Source organism: Dysidea avara, chromosome 1, assembly GCF_963678975.1.
Source record: "Dysidea avara chromosome 1, odDysAvar1.4, whole genome shotgun sequence".
NCBI classification, from domain to species: domain Eukaryota; kingdom Metazoa; phylum Porifera; class Demospongiae; order Dictyoceratida; family Dysideidae; genus Dysidea; species Dysidea avara.
The window spans coordinates 46,254,315-46,269,410 of NC_089272.1; the positions used below are offsets into that span (position 1 = coordinate 46,254,315).

General features: G+C 38.5%; 1 protein-coding gene across 1 annotated transcript in view; it reads right to left on the minus strand.

The window, feature by feature from the left end:
• Positions 1-15,096, minus strand: part of LOC136265851 (uncharacterized) — a 232,676-nt gene that overhangs the window by 107,259 nt on the left and 110,321 nt on the right. Inside the window, exon 35 of the mRNA XM_066060787.1 lies at positions 6,286-6,550. Within this exon, the coding sequence (XP_065916859.1) occupies positions 6,286-6,550 (265 nt within the window). The remainder of the gene's footprint in view (positions 1-6,285; positions 6,551-15,096) is intronic.

The following is a 15,096-nucleotide window of genomic DNA, read 5'->3' on the forward strand; positions in this document are numbered from 1 at the left end:
TTTACACAGTTATGTAAAATTATTGTGTGCTGTGTTTTGCTAGACTTGTACTGTTTTGCATTTTTTGACTGTTTTGCTGTATCTAAATGGAGTTTAATAAGTAATTGTATTGGGGAATAATGATAGAATCAGAAGCATAAAATGAATAAAACTGAGCATAATGATGATATTTTAAGAGAAATTCGGAATAGAATAATGATGGAAATTTGGAGCATAATTCCCACAAGCCTAGTAGAGAGTTCAACTAGAAAAAGTCACCTTGTAAAGAGTTCAGCTACAAAGAAACCATTATGTAGAGAGTTCCGCTACAAAGAAACAACCATGTAGAGAGTTAATTTAGGTGCAAACAAATCACCTGTAGAGAGTTCAGCTAGAAACAAATCACCCTGTAGAGAGACCAGCTAGAAGAGGTCACCTTGTAGAGAGTTCAGCTACAAAGAAACTATCCTGTAAATAGTTCAGCTACATTTCAAGTCACCCAGTAGAGAGATCAGCTGCAAAAAAATATCCTGTGGGGAATAATGGGCATGTAATAAATATATGTATATAATTTGTATAATTACTCAAAAATAATTTAAGTATTAAAAATCTTCTTTAAGTTCTTTTCTTCTTCCTGTGGTAAAGAAAAAAACACTTGGGTTAAAAAGCCCCAAAGCCAGCCATAGGCCGGCTTTGCAGTATACAAATACAAAAAGAAGTGATATCTAATCAAAAACAGCCAAGCTGAAAAGAAGGTGCAGCCACCAAAAAGGCCATGGTGAAAAAAGATGTGAAATCCAAGGTGGCGGCCAAGAAATGGCTATGATGGTAGGTTAATGGTTAAATTTTAATAATGACAATTCAGGTGAATTTTGTGCAGCTTGGTCTTGGCACCAAATTCACCTGAATTGTCGTTATTAAAATTTAACCATTAACCTACCATCACAGCCATTTCTTGGCCGCCACTTTGGATTTCACATCTTTTTTCACCATGGCCTTTTTGGGGGCCGCACCTTTTTTTATGGCTTAGCTGTTTTTGATTAGATAATAAATTACTCGCTGGAGAAACTAAACCTTGGAGTTATTGCAGCCATGCCTCCCATTTTAGTCTCAGACACGCTAGGAAGAAATTTCATTCCGCTTAGTTTGATGGAAGGAAAGCTCAGATCCATATGAAACTTGCACTGTGCATGAAGTGATAACCAAACTATATTGCTGTATAGTGAAGGTTTGTGGGCTTTCCTTTTGTTGATTGCTGGGTGGCTCTCAATCCAAAAATACGTGATTCTCAGCCGATTTTTGGCAAATGAGTAGCTCTGTACCAAATCCACAGTAGCAAATCGATTTATTTCTGCTGTGGGTTACAATCAGGTATAAACCTGGACTATACATGCCAAGTATGGGAAGGAACCCATGCTTCATCTGGAGAGCGCACAATTTTTCATGATTTTCAGCATAAAACAATTGCGATTCCTGTCATATGGTGAAAGATAAATAAGTTTTATTGGTACGTAGAAAAATACTTTGATATTCCCTACAGGTTAAAATAGTAGGGAAGTAATTTCATGATTATCAATTTTTTCATTGCGGACCCTATCATCAGATTCCTACCAAAGTTGGTACTGAGATCAGGGGCATAGCCAAGGGTGGGCATGTGTGGGAATTTTCCCAACCATCACAGTTTCTTGCCTAACCATCACAAACTTTTTTCCCAACCATCACTAGGGATGCGGCGATTATGCTGGCATAATTTCGGGCATAATAGGTATGTGTGGAAATCAGGAATTATGCTAGCATTTTGAGGTGATTATAAAGCTTTAACAGTAGGAAAATCTGCAGATTGCACAATTCCGTTAAAAAAGATCGAGATACTCTAATAGAGCAGTCAGAAACTCTAATAGAACAGTCATTGAATATTATTTACTCTAATAAAGCAGTCATATTGAAATGAAATTCTCTAATACAGCAACCAGCTAAAGAATTCAGGACTATTTGAAGCTTAAACATCAATGAAAATGGTCTGATACAGCAATAAACTGGCATTATTAGCCAATTATGGTGGCATAATTTTGGGAATAATGGGCAATTCTCAAAAGCATAATAAGTGATTTTTTGAGCACTGCTCAAAAGCATAATGCTCAATTTTTGGAGCATAATAGCCTCATGCCTAACCATCACAAGTAGCTTAAGATTTACACGAAGATTCACAGCAGCACACAAAACAACCCTACTTTAATACTGTAAAGCGTAAACGTGTACCTCACTTGTTGAAGACTTCGAAGAAGGGATGGGGATAGATGGTGTATCACATGATCCATTACGTGGAAAATGCCTGGGAAAGTTCCTATAATTACACTTCATGTAGACACACATTTTTTTTTCTTTTTTGTAAGAAAGAAGAACAGGCCCTAGTTGGCACTCCCATCCACCACGCTCTATTCTACGCTAAGATGTTCTATAAAATAAGTTTAGCCTATCCCTACACCTACAGAGCTACTTAAACAGAACCTACAGAACACAGAATAGAAAAGAAAAAAAGGAAATGGGGCTTAAACGGCCCCAAGACGCCCCTCCCCCAGTTCTAGGTCAACTGATGCTGGAACATGATCCTTAAAAGGATGACCAGAGGAGGAGCAAGAACCCCTTATGCACATGATGGCAGAGTGCAATAAGAAGCCAAGATGGCAGCGAAGCCAGCTCATCACCCTACAGTAGACGCACGTGCCCCGCTCCTTGGCACAATTTAAATTCAAAATTTAAAATGGAGTCAAAGCATGGTACACTATAGTCGTGGTACTGTATCTCTAAGTAAGTAAGCAATGATCGTCAGTAGGATTCAGTGTGGATGGTGCTGGCAGCAAAAGATTTTGTTTCAGTGGACTTGTCAAGCGTATTTTTTGATAAGGAAAGTACCGTATAGCTTAACTTACTGCTGATGAAAGAAAACGGGAAAACGTACTCTTCTAGGTAACAATAATGGCATATGCAAATGGAGCTGGAAATGGAGAAAAGGTCAAGTCATTATAAAGTGTCACATGCACAATTTGTACTGATTAACTGAGTTGTGGTTTACACCAGATTCATGCAAAATGTACATTGGCTGCTATAAGTCTGGGACAAAGCTTTCTTGGCATGCTGATATTTGTGATAAGACTCATTATAGTTCACAAATTAGCACCCCCCGGCCTTCATTTGGGAGCATGTGGCGTTCACTTGAAAAAGCATTACTTATTACTGTGGTGGTTGGTCTGTAAGCTATACTGCCAGTTGATTGTAGTAAATATGTGATGAACTGTTTACATTGCTGATTCTTGTAGGTTCGGCAGTTGATGTCACATGATGTTCAGCTACGACAATCGTCGGTGGATGCCTGCCCTACAAGTTTAATAGAATAGCATATAGCTAGTAAATGTTTGCATGCATGCAAGCAAGCAGCATTTGTTTACACTATAGCATAGGTAGCTGTAGGACTTGTGTGCATACATTTTTCATATTTTTCTTTGATAATGTCTCACATGAAAGTGAGTCTGTTTCTTGCGTGTGTAGTTAAGTTGATGTTATGCCCAACCGTCAAATATTGGCTGGCTACACCCCTGACTGAGATCCACCTTAATGAGCCCTTTAAGTGTGCCAAATTTCAGTCCTCTTGGTCCCTTACTTTTTTCTTTGGTGTTGGTGCGATTTCTTTGTTCCATCTCTTTTAGTGAAACATGTCTTCTTAACCTATGGTATTTACATGATGGCACATTTATAGGCACTAGATCTTGTCTTCACACATTACTTTCACATTTTACTGAGTCGGGACCCAGTTTTGGTCTTTACATCAATGTATCCAAGTGTGAACTATACTGGCCTTCTGGTGACAGTTCTTTTCCTAATTTTCATCCTGCCATCAAGCGTATCAGCCCCAAGAACAGTGGTTTTGAGCTTCTTGGATCTCCTATTTGGGGACCTCCACAGTTTTACGATGCCTTTTTGTCTGTTCAATTTGATAAAATAGCTGCAATTCAGGATAAATTGGTTGACCTCGGGGGCCCTCAAGTAGAGTTGCATCTGCTTAGGAGCTGTCTCAGTGTTTGCAAGGTCACTCACCTTTTATGTTGTGTGCCATCTTCCTCTTTGGGCTCCTTTCCCTCACATTTTGATCTTAGGTTACGAGTATGCCTTAGTAGTTGGACACAAGCCACTTTGCCATTTGAGTGTTCTGCTGCTCCTGCATTTGTGGGGTCCTGTAATTCTGCCAGTATTTTAGTGTCACGTTTAGTGGAAACTTTTGAAGTTTTTATGCCAATTCCTGGAGAGGAATATTCCCTTGCTTTCTTTGAAGATATGTCTGTTTCTGTGTTGCATAACTCCTCTCAAAATGACCTTCAAGCCGTTTTAGATGATTCACTTTTTAAATAGTTTGTAAGCAGTTCCACTATTCATGATCAAGCACGTCTGTGTGTTTTATCACATTCTTCTGGCACCAGCAGTGGTTTGCCTGCTTTGGGTCTAGTTATTCCTCCTCACCATGTTACTATAGCTTTACTTTTGTGGCTTGCCATTCCTTTGTTTCCTTCTTTACCTCTCTGTGTTTGTCTATCTGTGATTGACCAGTTTGATGATCATCTGCTGGGGTGCTCTCATGGTCCTTTGAGGATCCAGCATCATAATGCTTTAGTGTCTATTGTACACCATGCCTTGCTCCAAGATCACCCTGGTGTTTTTAGGCAGCAAGGCATTTCATCTGACCAATCTCGTCCCAGTGACATATACCACCCTGATTTTAACCTTGGTCGTCCTGCTATTTTGATCTCTCCTTCAGGAGTACTACTCAGTCTGCTGTAATATATCTTCTGCTTCTTCTCAGGCTGGGTGGCTGCTGCTGTTGGTGAGATAGCTAGAGACACTCAATACCAGGACATTGTGAATGATAATGGAGGAGATTTTATCCCTCTTGTATGTGAGACCTTCGGTTTTTGGTCATCATATGCCCTATCAATTTTAGGATCCATAGCTGACAGAACAACTGTTAGAAACGGTTTACCTCGAAAGTTTGCTAGGCACCAACTTCTCCAGCAATTGTCTGTGACTTTGTGGAAGTACAATGCAAAAATGATGCTCTGCCAGTATTTGCTTACTGCTGAGGATGAATTTCCTGACTTTGACATTGGTACATAGCTAGTAATAAGTATATAGTTAGGTAATAAGTAGTAGTATGGTGTACATATTCCAACAATTTCAGCTCGATTGGAGCATGTATTCGTGTTTTATGGTGGATTTTGCGAAGTGTGCAAAATTAAGAAGAAAAAATGAAGAAATTAAAATGAAATTTTGTTCACTCATATCTCGGAAATGGTTTAAGCGATTATCTTCAAATTTGGTATGTAGACTCCCCTAGCCAGCCAACACTTCTGCAGAAAATTTGATTCCAATCAGATTAGGGATCACAGAGCTACATAGGTGTGAAAATCGCATTTTCTTTCTTCCTGTTAATATACTCACGTTGTGGCGCCAACTTCTTGGGCCGCACAGCACACTACCATGTGTCTTGATATATATAATTTGTATAATTACTGATAAAATCAGAAATAGTTAAAGTATTAAAAATCTGCTTTAAGTCTTGTGATTAAATCTTTTTCTTCTTCCTGTGGTAAAGAAACAAGATAGGTTAAAAAGCACCAATGCCAGCCTATTTGGGGTATACAAATACAAAAATCAGTTATATCTAATCCACATCAGCCAAGCTATGAAAAAAGAGTGCGGCCCCAAAATGCTACAGTGAAAAAAGATGTGAAATCCAAGGTGGTGGCCAAGAAATGGCTGTGATGGTACGTAGGTTAATGGTAAAAGTTTCAATAATGACAATTCAGGTGAATTTTGTGCCAAGACCAAGCAGTACCAAAATTCACCTGAATTGTTGTTATTAAAATGTTTACCATTAACCTACCGTCACAGCCATTTCTTGACTGCCACCTTGGATTTCACATCTTTTTTCAACATAGCCTTTTTGAGGGCCACACTCTTTTTTTACAGCTTGGCTGTTTTGGATTAGATATTTATATATATATATAAGATTATAAAGAATCAATGTAAGTTTCTTTTTATTATGTAGCTATATATACTGTACAGTTCTTGTCTTTTTCTGTGTTTTGTGCCACCATACTATGATTTTTGGTGCTGCTTACTGGTTTAGTGGGGTTTCTGAAACTACAGAAAATAGCCTTCCCTATGCCCTATGGATAATATTCACACCACCAAATGTATACATACAATAAGCAATAATAGCCATATAGGTGATGTATTATACATAATAGTACTTACATTTCAAGTTATATATCCATACTCCTGGTATGCCTATGTTACTGGTCTGTGTAATATCAATAATACTGGGAGTTTGTGATCCAGGAATAGTATAAGAGTTATAACCATCACCAGCATTAACTCCTGCTAGAGCTTCAGTTCCACCAAGTCCGTATTCTCCACCAGATCTACTACCAGTAGTCCATTGCATTCTCCCATAAGGATATAGGAACATTACAAATGACTCAACTCCACTAGTGGCTAGGACACACTGGAATGTGTTGGTCTAAAAAACCAACAGAATTTTACTATATACATGCATGTATAGAGAAGACAAATCTGTAAATAAATACATTGAATGATTACATACAGTACAAATGTATATAACATATATATAAAATAACACTTTAGGCCTCAAAGCTAAGGTATTTCAGAGGATGCATTTAAAGTTACTGCCAAAGGGCACATTTTGTGTATGCATCATTTTCGTTCAAGCATGGTCTAGGAGAAAACTCAAGTATTCCCCAAAGACATCTATGATCCAAACTCCCTTCCAGGTAATCCTGGCTACGCCCCTGAAGAAGAATGAAGAACAATACAAAGAAAATAAGACAAACTTTGAAAGTGCATATCTCAAAGGAAACTGAACCAATTTTGCTCACATTTTGTATGGATGATGTCCCATCCTGAGGGATGGTTAACAGAAAATAATTGGCTATTTTGTTTAGCCATTATATTGGTACAATTGTGAACATTTTCTTGGTTTCTGTTAAGTACACACTTGTCTGTTGTATGCCAGGATGCGTTGGTTTTCTTTTGTCACAAGACACACTATAGTGTGTCCTGATACATGGCAAAAAGGGGTGTTTGTGTATCTAACTAGCTAAAACCTATGCACTGCTGTTTATGCAGCTCATAGATGCCATAAAACTACTGTATTTCTAATTAATTTTTATTTCCAGATAGCATACTGGCACCAACTTTCACTTCCTGACACACCGGGCCCTCCACATTTGATTTAACAGAAAAGATAAACATTTTTTTGGTTGTCCTGTCCAGTAACTTCAGAGTTGCTGGTATTCCAATACATTTGAGCCATCGCGTGAAATTAGCACTCTGACAGCCAACTTTCATTTCCAGGTACACCGAAGCTCTCCACACTTGAATCCGTGGCTTCGAAAATAAACATTATTCTTGGTCCTACTATTAATGGTCAGTAGCCTCAGACTTGACTAGTACTCCAATATGTTCAACAGAGAGACATCATGTGCCCGCAACATGTGACAATTTATCATGTAAATATACATCAACTATTCACAGTTAGTAGTACATACCTGACACATTGGTAACATGATCTATCAAATTTTATTACAATGTAATGCTGCCCTTGTAATACGCGACAGTTCTCCATTATATGTCCCCATCATGTGCGAGGTTGATCACGTGATGTATTACTTGATGAATACAGGATTTACCCATTAAGGTAGCGCTGAACCAATTAAGTCCAGCCGCACAAACAATTTGTTTCAACCCACGCGCTTAATGAGCTATTTTAGGGTGACCCAAAACTTTGCTAGTGTACAACTTAATCTACGCCTTAAAAGCTGTTGTGATAGCCTATGATGCTTTAGTTTAGCATACAAAGTTTTATGAAATAACATGCCTTCATTTTTCGCCTATAAAACTCTGAAGTCTTAACCCGATTTTTAGAATAACTTGGCCAATAAACAACCTAGCGCTAAGCCACTTCAGTTCCAACCATTTCTCACCTTGTAGAACAATTGTGACTGTCTCTGGGAAAACCGGTCTTATCGCCCATTTAAAAGTATCGAGAAACGTCGGTTTTAAATATTCTGTGTGTTGTAGCTGGCCAATGGTGGTAGCTACGTATACCAAATTTTCACACATTTCACAACAATTTCTTACCTTCCTGATCATCCACTGAAGAAGTAGTCAACAGCTAAGTTTCCCGCCATTTTAGATAGTTTTTAAACCGAGGTTGTCTGTATCAGGCGAGCTCCAGAAGGGGTGGGAGGCGGGGGCCCTGGAAGGAGGGCAAGATGGTGTTCAAAAATTGAAAAGAGACGTGCTAGGATGAATTAGGCCAAGTTATAGGCCATTCAGGGCTCAGAACTGGCTAAAATGAAAGGAAATTTACAGCACAGGTCATTGTCCAACACCACAGAGCTGTACAGCCACACACAGCCATCTCCTGGTCGGCCAGGGCTCCATCAAGACCCCAGACCACTCGTACGGCTCGCCACTGTGCTCTAGAAAAGCAGCCAGCAAAAGCAGACCACTTTACTCTGGTCGACTGTGGCAGTGAAACTTGATAGTGCATTCATTAAGCTTTGTGTTTGTGTGAAAAAATCAAACTTCCTGTCTTGGGCGATAAGAACGGTTTTCGTAGATCCAGTCACAATTCTACGCTTTCCTTTTCACTGAAAACAACGTGGAAAGTAGTGAAAACGCACACCGGTGGGCTACAAAATCGGCTAACAACTCCATCAAACCCGAAACGCGAAAATTCGAAGCGTACTATTGTAGAGTATTGCTTACCCAATGCCTATACCAGATTTTGATGGTCTGTGGTGCATAATTTTGAAGTTATTTAGCGAGAAAGGAGATGGTGTGGCTTATCAGGGCGTGTTCCGTATAACAGTAATCACGCAATGGCAGCTGGTGCCATTCGTCAGTGAATTAACCAGAGTTGTGACAAGCTAATAGTTTTAAAGCATGAACAACGTTAATTGTATCAACAAAAGTAGCTGAGCAGTCTGACAGAGCTTGTTCTGTTAGTCAACTGAGACGCTTCGCTGTGGTCTATGAATTTCCGTGTTTGTTCGTGCATTACCACAAACATGCTGCACAATATTAACTTTGTGCGGCTGCCCTTAATCGGTTCAGCGCCACCTTAAGACTAGCGCAGAGCCGTGCCAGTGTGCAAGTAACTAGCAGAGAGCTCCAAGGCTGTGAGTTTGGAGTAAATTTTCATTTTAAACATTTCTACCTCTGAAAAGGGAGGTTCGTCCGAACTATCTGAACCCCCCTGCTTATGCCCTTGTTCTTCCGTTAAATTTCTCATTACTTACAAAAACTGCTATCAATCACCTAAGCCTTATTGGATTCTTTCAAATTTGCAAGGTATAAGAGCATACAATATGTGACTGTCTCTGGGAAAACCGGTTTAATCGCCCATTTAAAAGTATTGAGAAACGTCGGTTTTAAATATTCAGTGTTGTAACTGGCCAATGGTAGTAGCTACGCATACCAAATTTTCACACGTCTCAACAATTTCTTACCTTCCTGATCATCCACTGAAGAAGTAGTCAACAGCTAAGTTTCCTGCCATTTTAGATAGTTTTTAAACCGAGGTTGTCTGTATCAGGTGAGCTCCAGAAGGGTGGGAGGCGGGGGCCCTGGAAAACAGGCAAGATGGTGTTCAAAATTTGAAAAGAAATGTGTTGGGATGAATTAGGCCAAGTTATGGGCCATTCAGACCTCAGAACTGGCTAAAATGAAAGGAAATATACAGCTGTCCAGCACCACGGAGCTGTACAACCACACACAGCCATCTCCTGGTTGGCCAGGGTTCCATCAAGATCCCAGACCACTCATACGGCTCGCCACTGTGCTTTAAAAAAGCAGCCAGCAAAAGCAGACCGCTTTACTCTGGTCGACTGTGGCAGTGAAACTTGATAGTGCATTCATTAAGCTTTGTGTTTGTAAGAAAAATCAAACTTCCTGTCTTGGGCGATAAGAACGGTTTTCGTAGATCCAGTCACATATTATGCCACATATTTATGTATAGAGATTGATGGAAGCAATGCAAAGTTACCAAAAAGTTGCAGGTACAATTAATTTTTTTTCATGCTTGCAACTTAAAGTTGACATGAAGACAGGCTGTCTAGTAGCATGGACCTTTTGTGAAGTACTGAGAGTATATCAAAAATCAAACATGTGAAGCAAGTGCAATTGAGATACTCTCATAGAGCAGTCACCAAGAAAAAAAATGCAAGAAAAACATCAAAAATGTGTTCAGAGTTCAAACCAGGAACATTCACACCCATACATTCAAATCCTTTACCACTCTTCCATAGCTGTCAGTTAATTTCTACCCTAATAATGAGACTTCTAGATCACTACACCAGAATGGTAAAGTTTTATAATAATTTCAAAGGTCTATCAAGAAATTCTAGAACATCTATGTGTATTGTGTTAGAAGTACTCAGAGAGTATGTGCACTCTACAAAAATTAGGAATTTTTGACTCGAGTAAGGACCATAGCACATTGATAAAAAGTACTGAAACAAGCTGGAGTAGTCCACGATATTAAATCACAGTAAAACAATAAGAAGTGTTATATCCCTACTGTGCAGATGCGCTATGGGATCTACTCTAGTTGAAAATTCTTAATATTTTGTGTACTTGTTTGGTAACTTTTTTTTGTAAAACAAAATTATTACGACTAGTGAACTCACAAAAGAAATTGTGCCATGTACCCCAGTTATCATCAATTATCATCTTAAAAGTGAAGTACCATAAAGTCGGGTTGTTAAGCGCATGCGCTTATAATTTTCAGAGAAATCTTTTTGTAAAAATCATACTATGTGTTAGGTGCATACGTCTAATAAATAATTGTGGTGAGTGTAACACGGAATCACCACATTGTGAGAGTAGTTAATAGTCGCCACGCCAGTGCGTAAGAATATTTGACTCCACTTCTGGGTGAAATATTTCGTGATTAACAAGATTATCACTATCCAGATGGCTGATTTGCTGTATATATAGCGAAGGGAGACCTCAAGGAAGATGTAAGCGCTTGAGAGACATTAAGTTTCAGCACTTTCAGCTTTTCTTAATGTTTCTTGCCATGTGTAGCTTTATTGTTGCGTTTGCCCATGTGCGCTTATAATCCAAGGTTAATGACTGTAACAAGAAATGTGTATGCGCTTAACAAATAATACGTGCTTAACAGATGCATGCGCTTAACAACCTGACTCTACAGTATCCATTATAAATATGTTGTCAGCTACGCATGTTCAATCTGTTACATAGCATTACGAATCAAGAACTGTTTGAAAAGCACCTCTTCAATCAACGTAGCCACTATGAAAAATATAGACAATTTCCATTACGAAGGGAAACCATTGATATCACACACGTGCACTGTCTCCGAATCGACACGTTTTGCTGTAAGTAAAGGTTAATGGGACACAAAGGAGGACATTAGTAAGTTCATGAAGAATGCATTGTACATACTGCGGTATGCCAAAAGGCGCATGTCCAGCTGAAGTGACGTCTAACAGTGAAAAATCAAGCCCATAGCCTTAGCAGTTATCAAGTTATGCTTGTCTGAAGGCATCAGTCAGTTACCCAGTCAGTCAGTCAGTCACTAGAAAATTCTGTTTAAAATTTTTTTAAATTATAGCAACTTGTTGACAGTGTTTCAGGGCAATTTTAAAGGTTTTACCTAACCAATACTGCCTCATTGTTGTCAAGGAAATGTGAGGCTGGTTTTAAGTGATGTTTTGTCATGGGTCATTCCCAAACCTATGTGATCTCTACTATACAATACTATAGTACTGTTTGATTAGAGTACTACAAAAATACATAGTCAAATAAAATATCCTATATACATATCAAGACACACAGTGTTGGGAATAACGCATTACTATAGTAACACATTATGTAATAGTTATTACATTTTGTGATTTCAAGTAATATAATGCGTTACTATTCAAGTTACTTTCAAGGAACTCACAGTTCATTAATTAGTAACGAAAGTAATGTGTTGTGTTATTACATAACACGTTACCATTACAGTTCGTTGGCAATGTGTAACAGTATTCATAACACATTGCCAGGTCCATTAATAACCAAGTAGTGTTACTCAACAGCTTAATGGCTGCAATAATCTACTGTCCTGATCCCCTATAATAAAATTATCCATAATAGTTCACACCTCAGACAACTGGTCGCATGATTTGCCAGCAATGTTTAGGTATGGCTGAAGAGAGCATCTCTCCACGGGTGCAAGAAGCCAGTAGCTATATTTACAGGAGTGTTTACTATATGCTAGCTCAGTAACTAACATGCAAGGTGTAAAGGAAGTGTAGTCAGAGCAAAACTAACTTAATGTAATACAAGTACACGAAAAAATTAGGAATTTTCAACTAGAGTAGGGACCATAGCACATCGATAAAAAGTACTGAAACAAGTTGGAGTAGTCCATGATATTAAATCACTGTAAAACAATAAGAAGTGTTATATACCTACTGTGCTCAAGATACCATAATGGAAATTCACAGTAGGGATATAACACTTCTTATTGTTTTACAGTGATTTAATATCATGGACTACTCCAACTTGTTTCAGTACTTTTTATCGATGTGCTATGGTCCCTACTCTAGTTGAAAATTCCTAATTTTTTCGTGTACTTGTTTGTTAACTTTTTTTGTAAATAATTTTATTATGACTGGGGAAATGCACACATACCATATCTGAAAAGGTACCGCGCGCCCCGACCATATCAATTATCATCTCAAAAGTGAAGTATCCATTACGCTTCGTTGTCAGCTATGTTCAACCCGTTACACAGCAGTACGAATCAAGAACTGTTTGAAAAGCACCTCTGCAATCGAAATAGCCACGATGAAAAATACGGACGATTTCCGTTTCGAAGTGAAGCCATCACGTGCTCACGCCAAATCGACACTTTTCCCTGTCAGCAAAGATGAATGGGACACAAAGGAGGACACTGGTAAGTCCATGAAGAATGCATTGCACGTACTGCGGTATGCCAAAAGGCACCTGTCGGGCTGAAGCGACGTCGAACAGTGAAAAAATCAAGCCCGTAGCCTTAGCCGTTATCGCGGTACGCTTGTCTGAAGGCATCAGTCAGTCAGTCAGTCAGTCAGTCAGTCAGTTACTCAGTCAGTAGAAAATTCTGTTGAATAAAAAATTCTTAAAATTCCATAACAACTTGTTGAAAGCGTTTTGGGTCGATCTGAACGTTTGTTTGGGCTTAGTTTTACCTCACCAATACTGCCTCATTGTCGTAATGGAAAATCGAGGCTGGTTTTTGGGTGATATTATTTTGTGGGCCACGCCTACTCCTTTGTGGTCCCTACTATACAGTTACTATCGTACTGTATGATATTAAGTTATTTTTCATTTGGAGTAATATGTAACTGTAACTTATTACATTGCCCAAAAGTAAAGAATAATATGTTATTACATTGACAAAGTAACTTTCCCAACACTGAAGACACACAGTAGTGTGTCGTGCGGCCCAAGAAGCCCTTGAGTACATATATTGACAGGAAAAAAGAAAACACAATTTTCACACATATGTAGCTCTTTGATCCCTTATCTCATTGGAACCAAATTTACTACAGAAGTGCCCACACGGTAAGGGAGTCTACCAAAAAAAATTGAAGAAAATTGTTTTAGCCTCTTCCGAAATACAAGCAGCAAACGTTTCAGTTATTTTTTCTTCGTTTTTTAAAAACTACTTCTTTTCGCACACTTTACAAAATCTGCCATAAAATACAAAAGCGTACTCCAATCTAGCTAAAATTTGGCATACTTAAAGGACTCATTAAAGTGAATCTCAGTACCAGCTGTGGTGGGAATCTGATGAACATTCATGGAGTTATGATTGATTATTTGTGTAAAATAAGATAGAACTTCTGAAATTCCCACAGGGTAAAACCCTTGAAGGAATGAGCCAAAGATAGCTATGTAAATGGAGTAATCATTGTAGGAGTGCCTTTCTGTGGTTTGAAAAGAATCCAAATAAAGGCCATCGAGATATGACACAAAACCAATTTGTGTCACAAATACATATGCGATCGAGTTTATGAATAAAAAAGTATTAGTTTTTACGTCTACCAGGCAAACCCGCTTAGAGCAATGATAGAGTCTATAACGCGAAAAATCAATATCCTCCAATCAACTACCTAACTATTGTTATGTGTTAGGCTAATTTGAATAACACCAGCATGACAGCCAAGTTTGTCACTTTCTTCTGGTAGAAAACAATACAAATGTCTTAAAATCACGTGATTTATCTTTGCAGCAGTTCGTGGGGTTCTTCATATTCCACGATATTCACTCTCAACATTGTTAAAGTAGTCTCTCATCAACTCAAAGTATCGGTGGTTTGATTTTATTGGCCAGTTTCTAGTGGCAATATGATCTGTGCACCATTTTGGCAACAAACAAAATGTTTCTTCCTCTGGAGCAAGGACAAGCAGAGCAGCAACTGCGCCGTGGGTCAGCAATGACCAGTACTAGGTAAAGTACCTGCATACAGAGTATTGTTATAATTGAAACTTGCTAGCCATCTACTATAACATAGACAGATCTAGAAGGCATTGTCAGGGGGGGGGGGGGGGGGGGGGGGGGGCAAGACGTTTTATTGTACAACAGTGTTTATTCCACTAAGAGGAATTCTTGTACACAAGTTATGTTCAGTTGCATAACTTTATTCAGTATAGCTGGATGAATGATAGACATACAGTTTTAAGACTGTAGTTAGAGAAAAAAATTTTAAATTAGACCTCCTACTTTGGGTTGAATTCGGGAGCATTTTTGATAACATTTATCTTACGAAGTGTACATATGTTTGCAATGCATATAAAGATTAGTTAGCCTATCTGAGATAAACACTCTTTGATGCTAAAATACGGTATAGCTAGTTGTGTTATAATGACATTAGAATTGTGACTGTTCTATTAGAGTAGTGACTGCTCTATTAGAGTATCTCGATCTTGGCACGAAAATTTAAACTTATTTGCCTCACTTTCTTTACAGTGTACAGTTTAT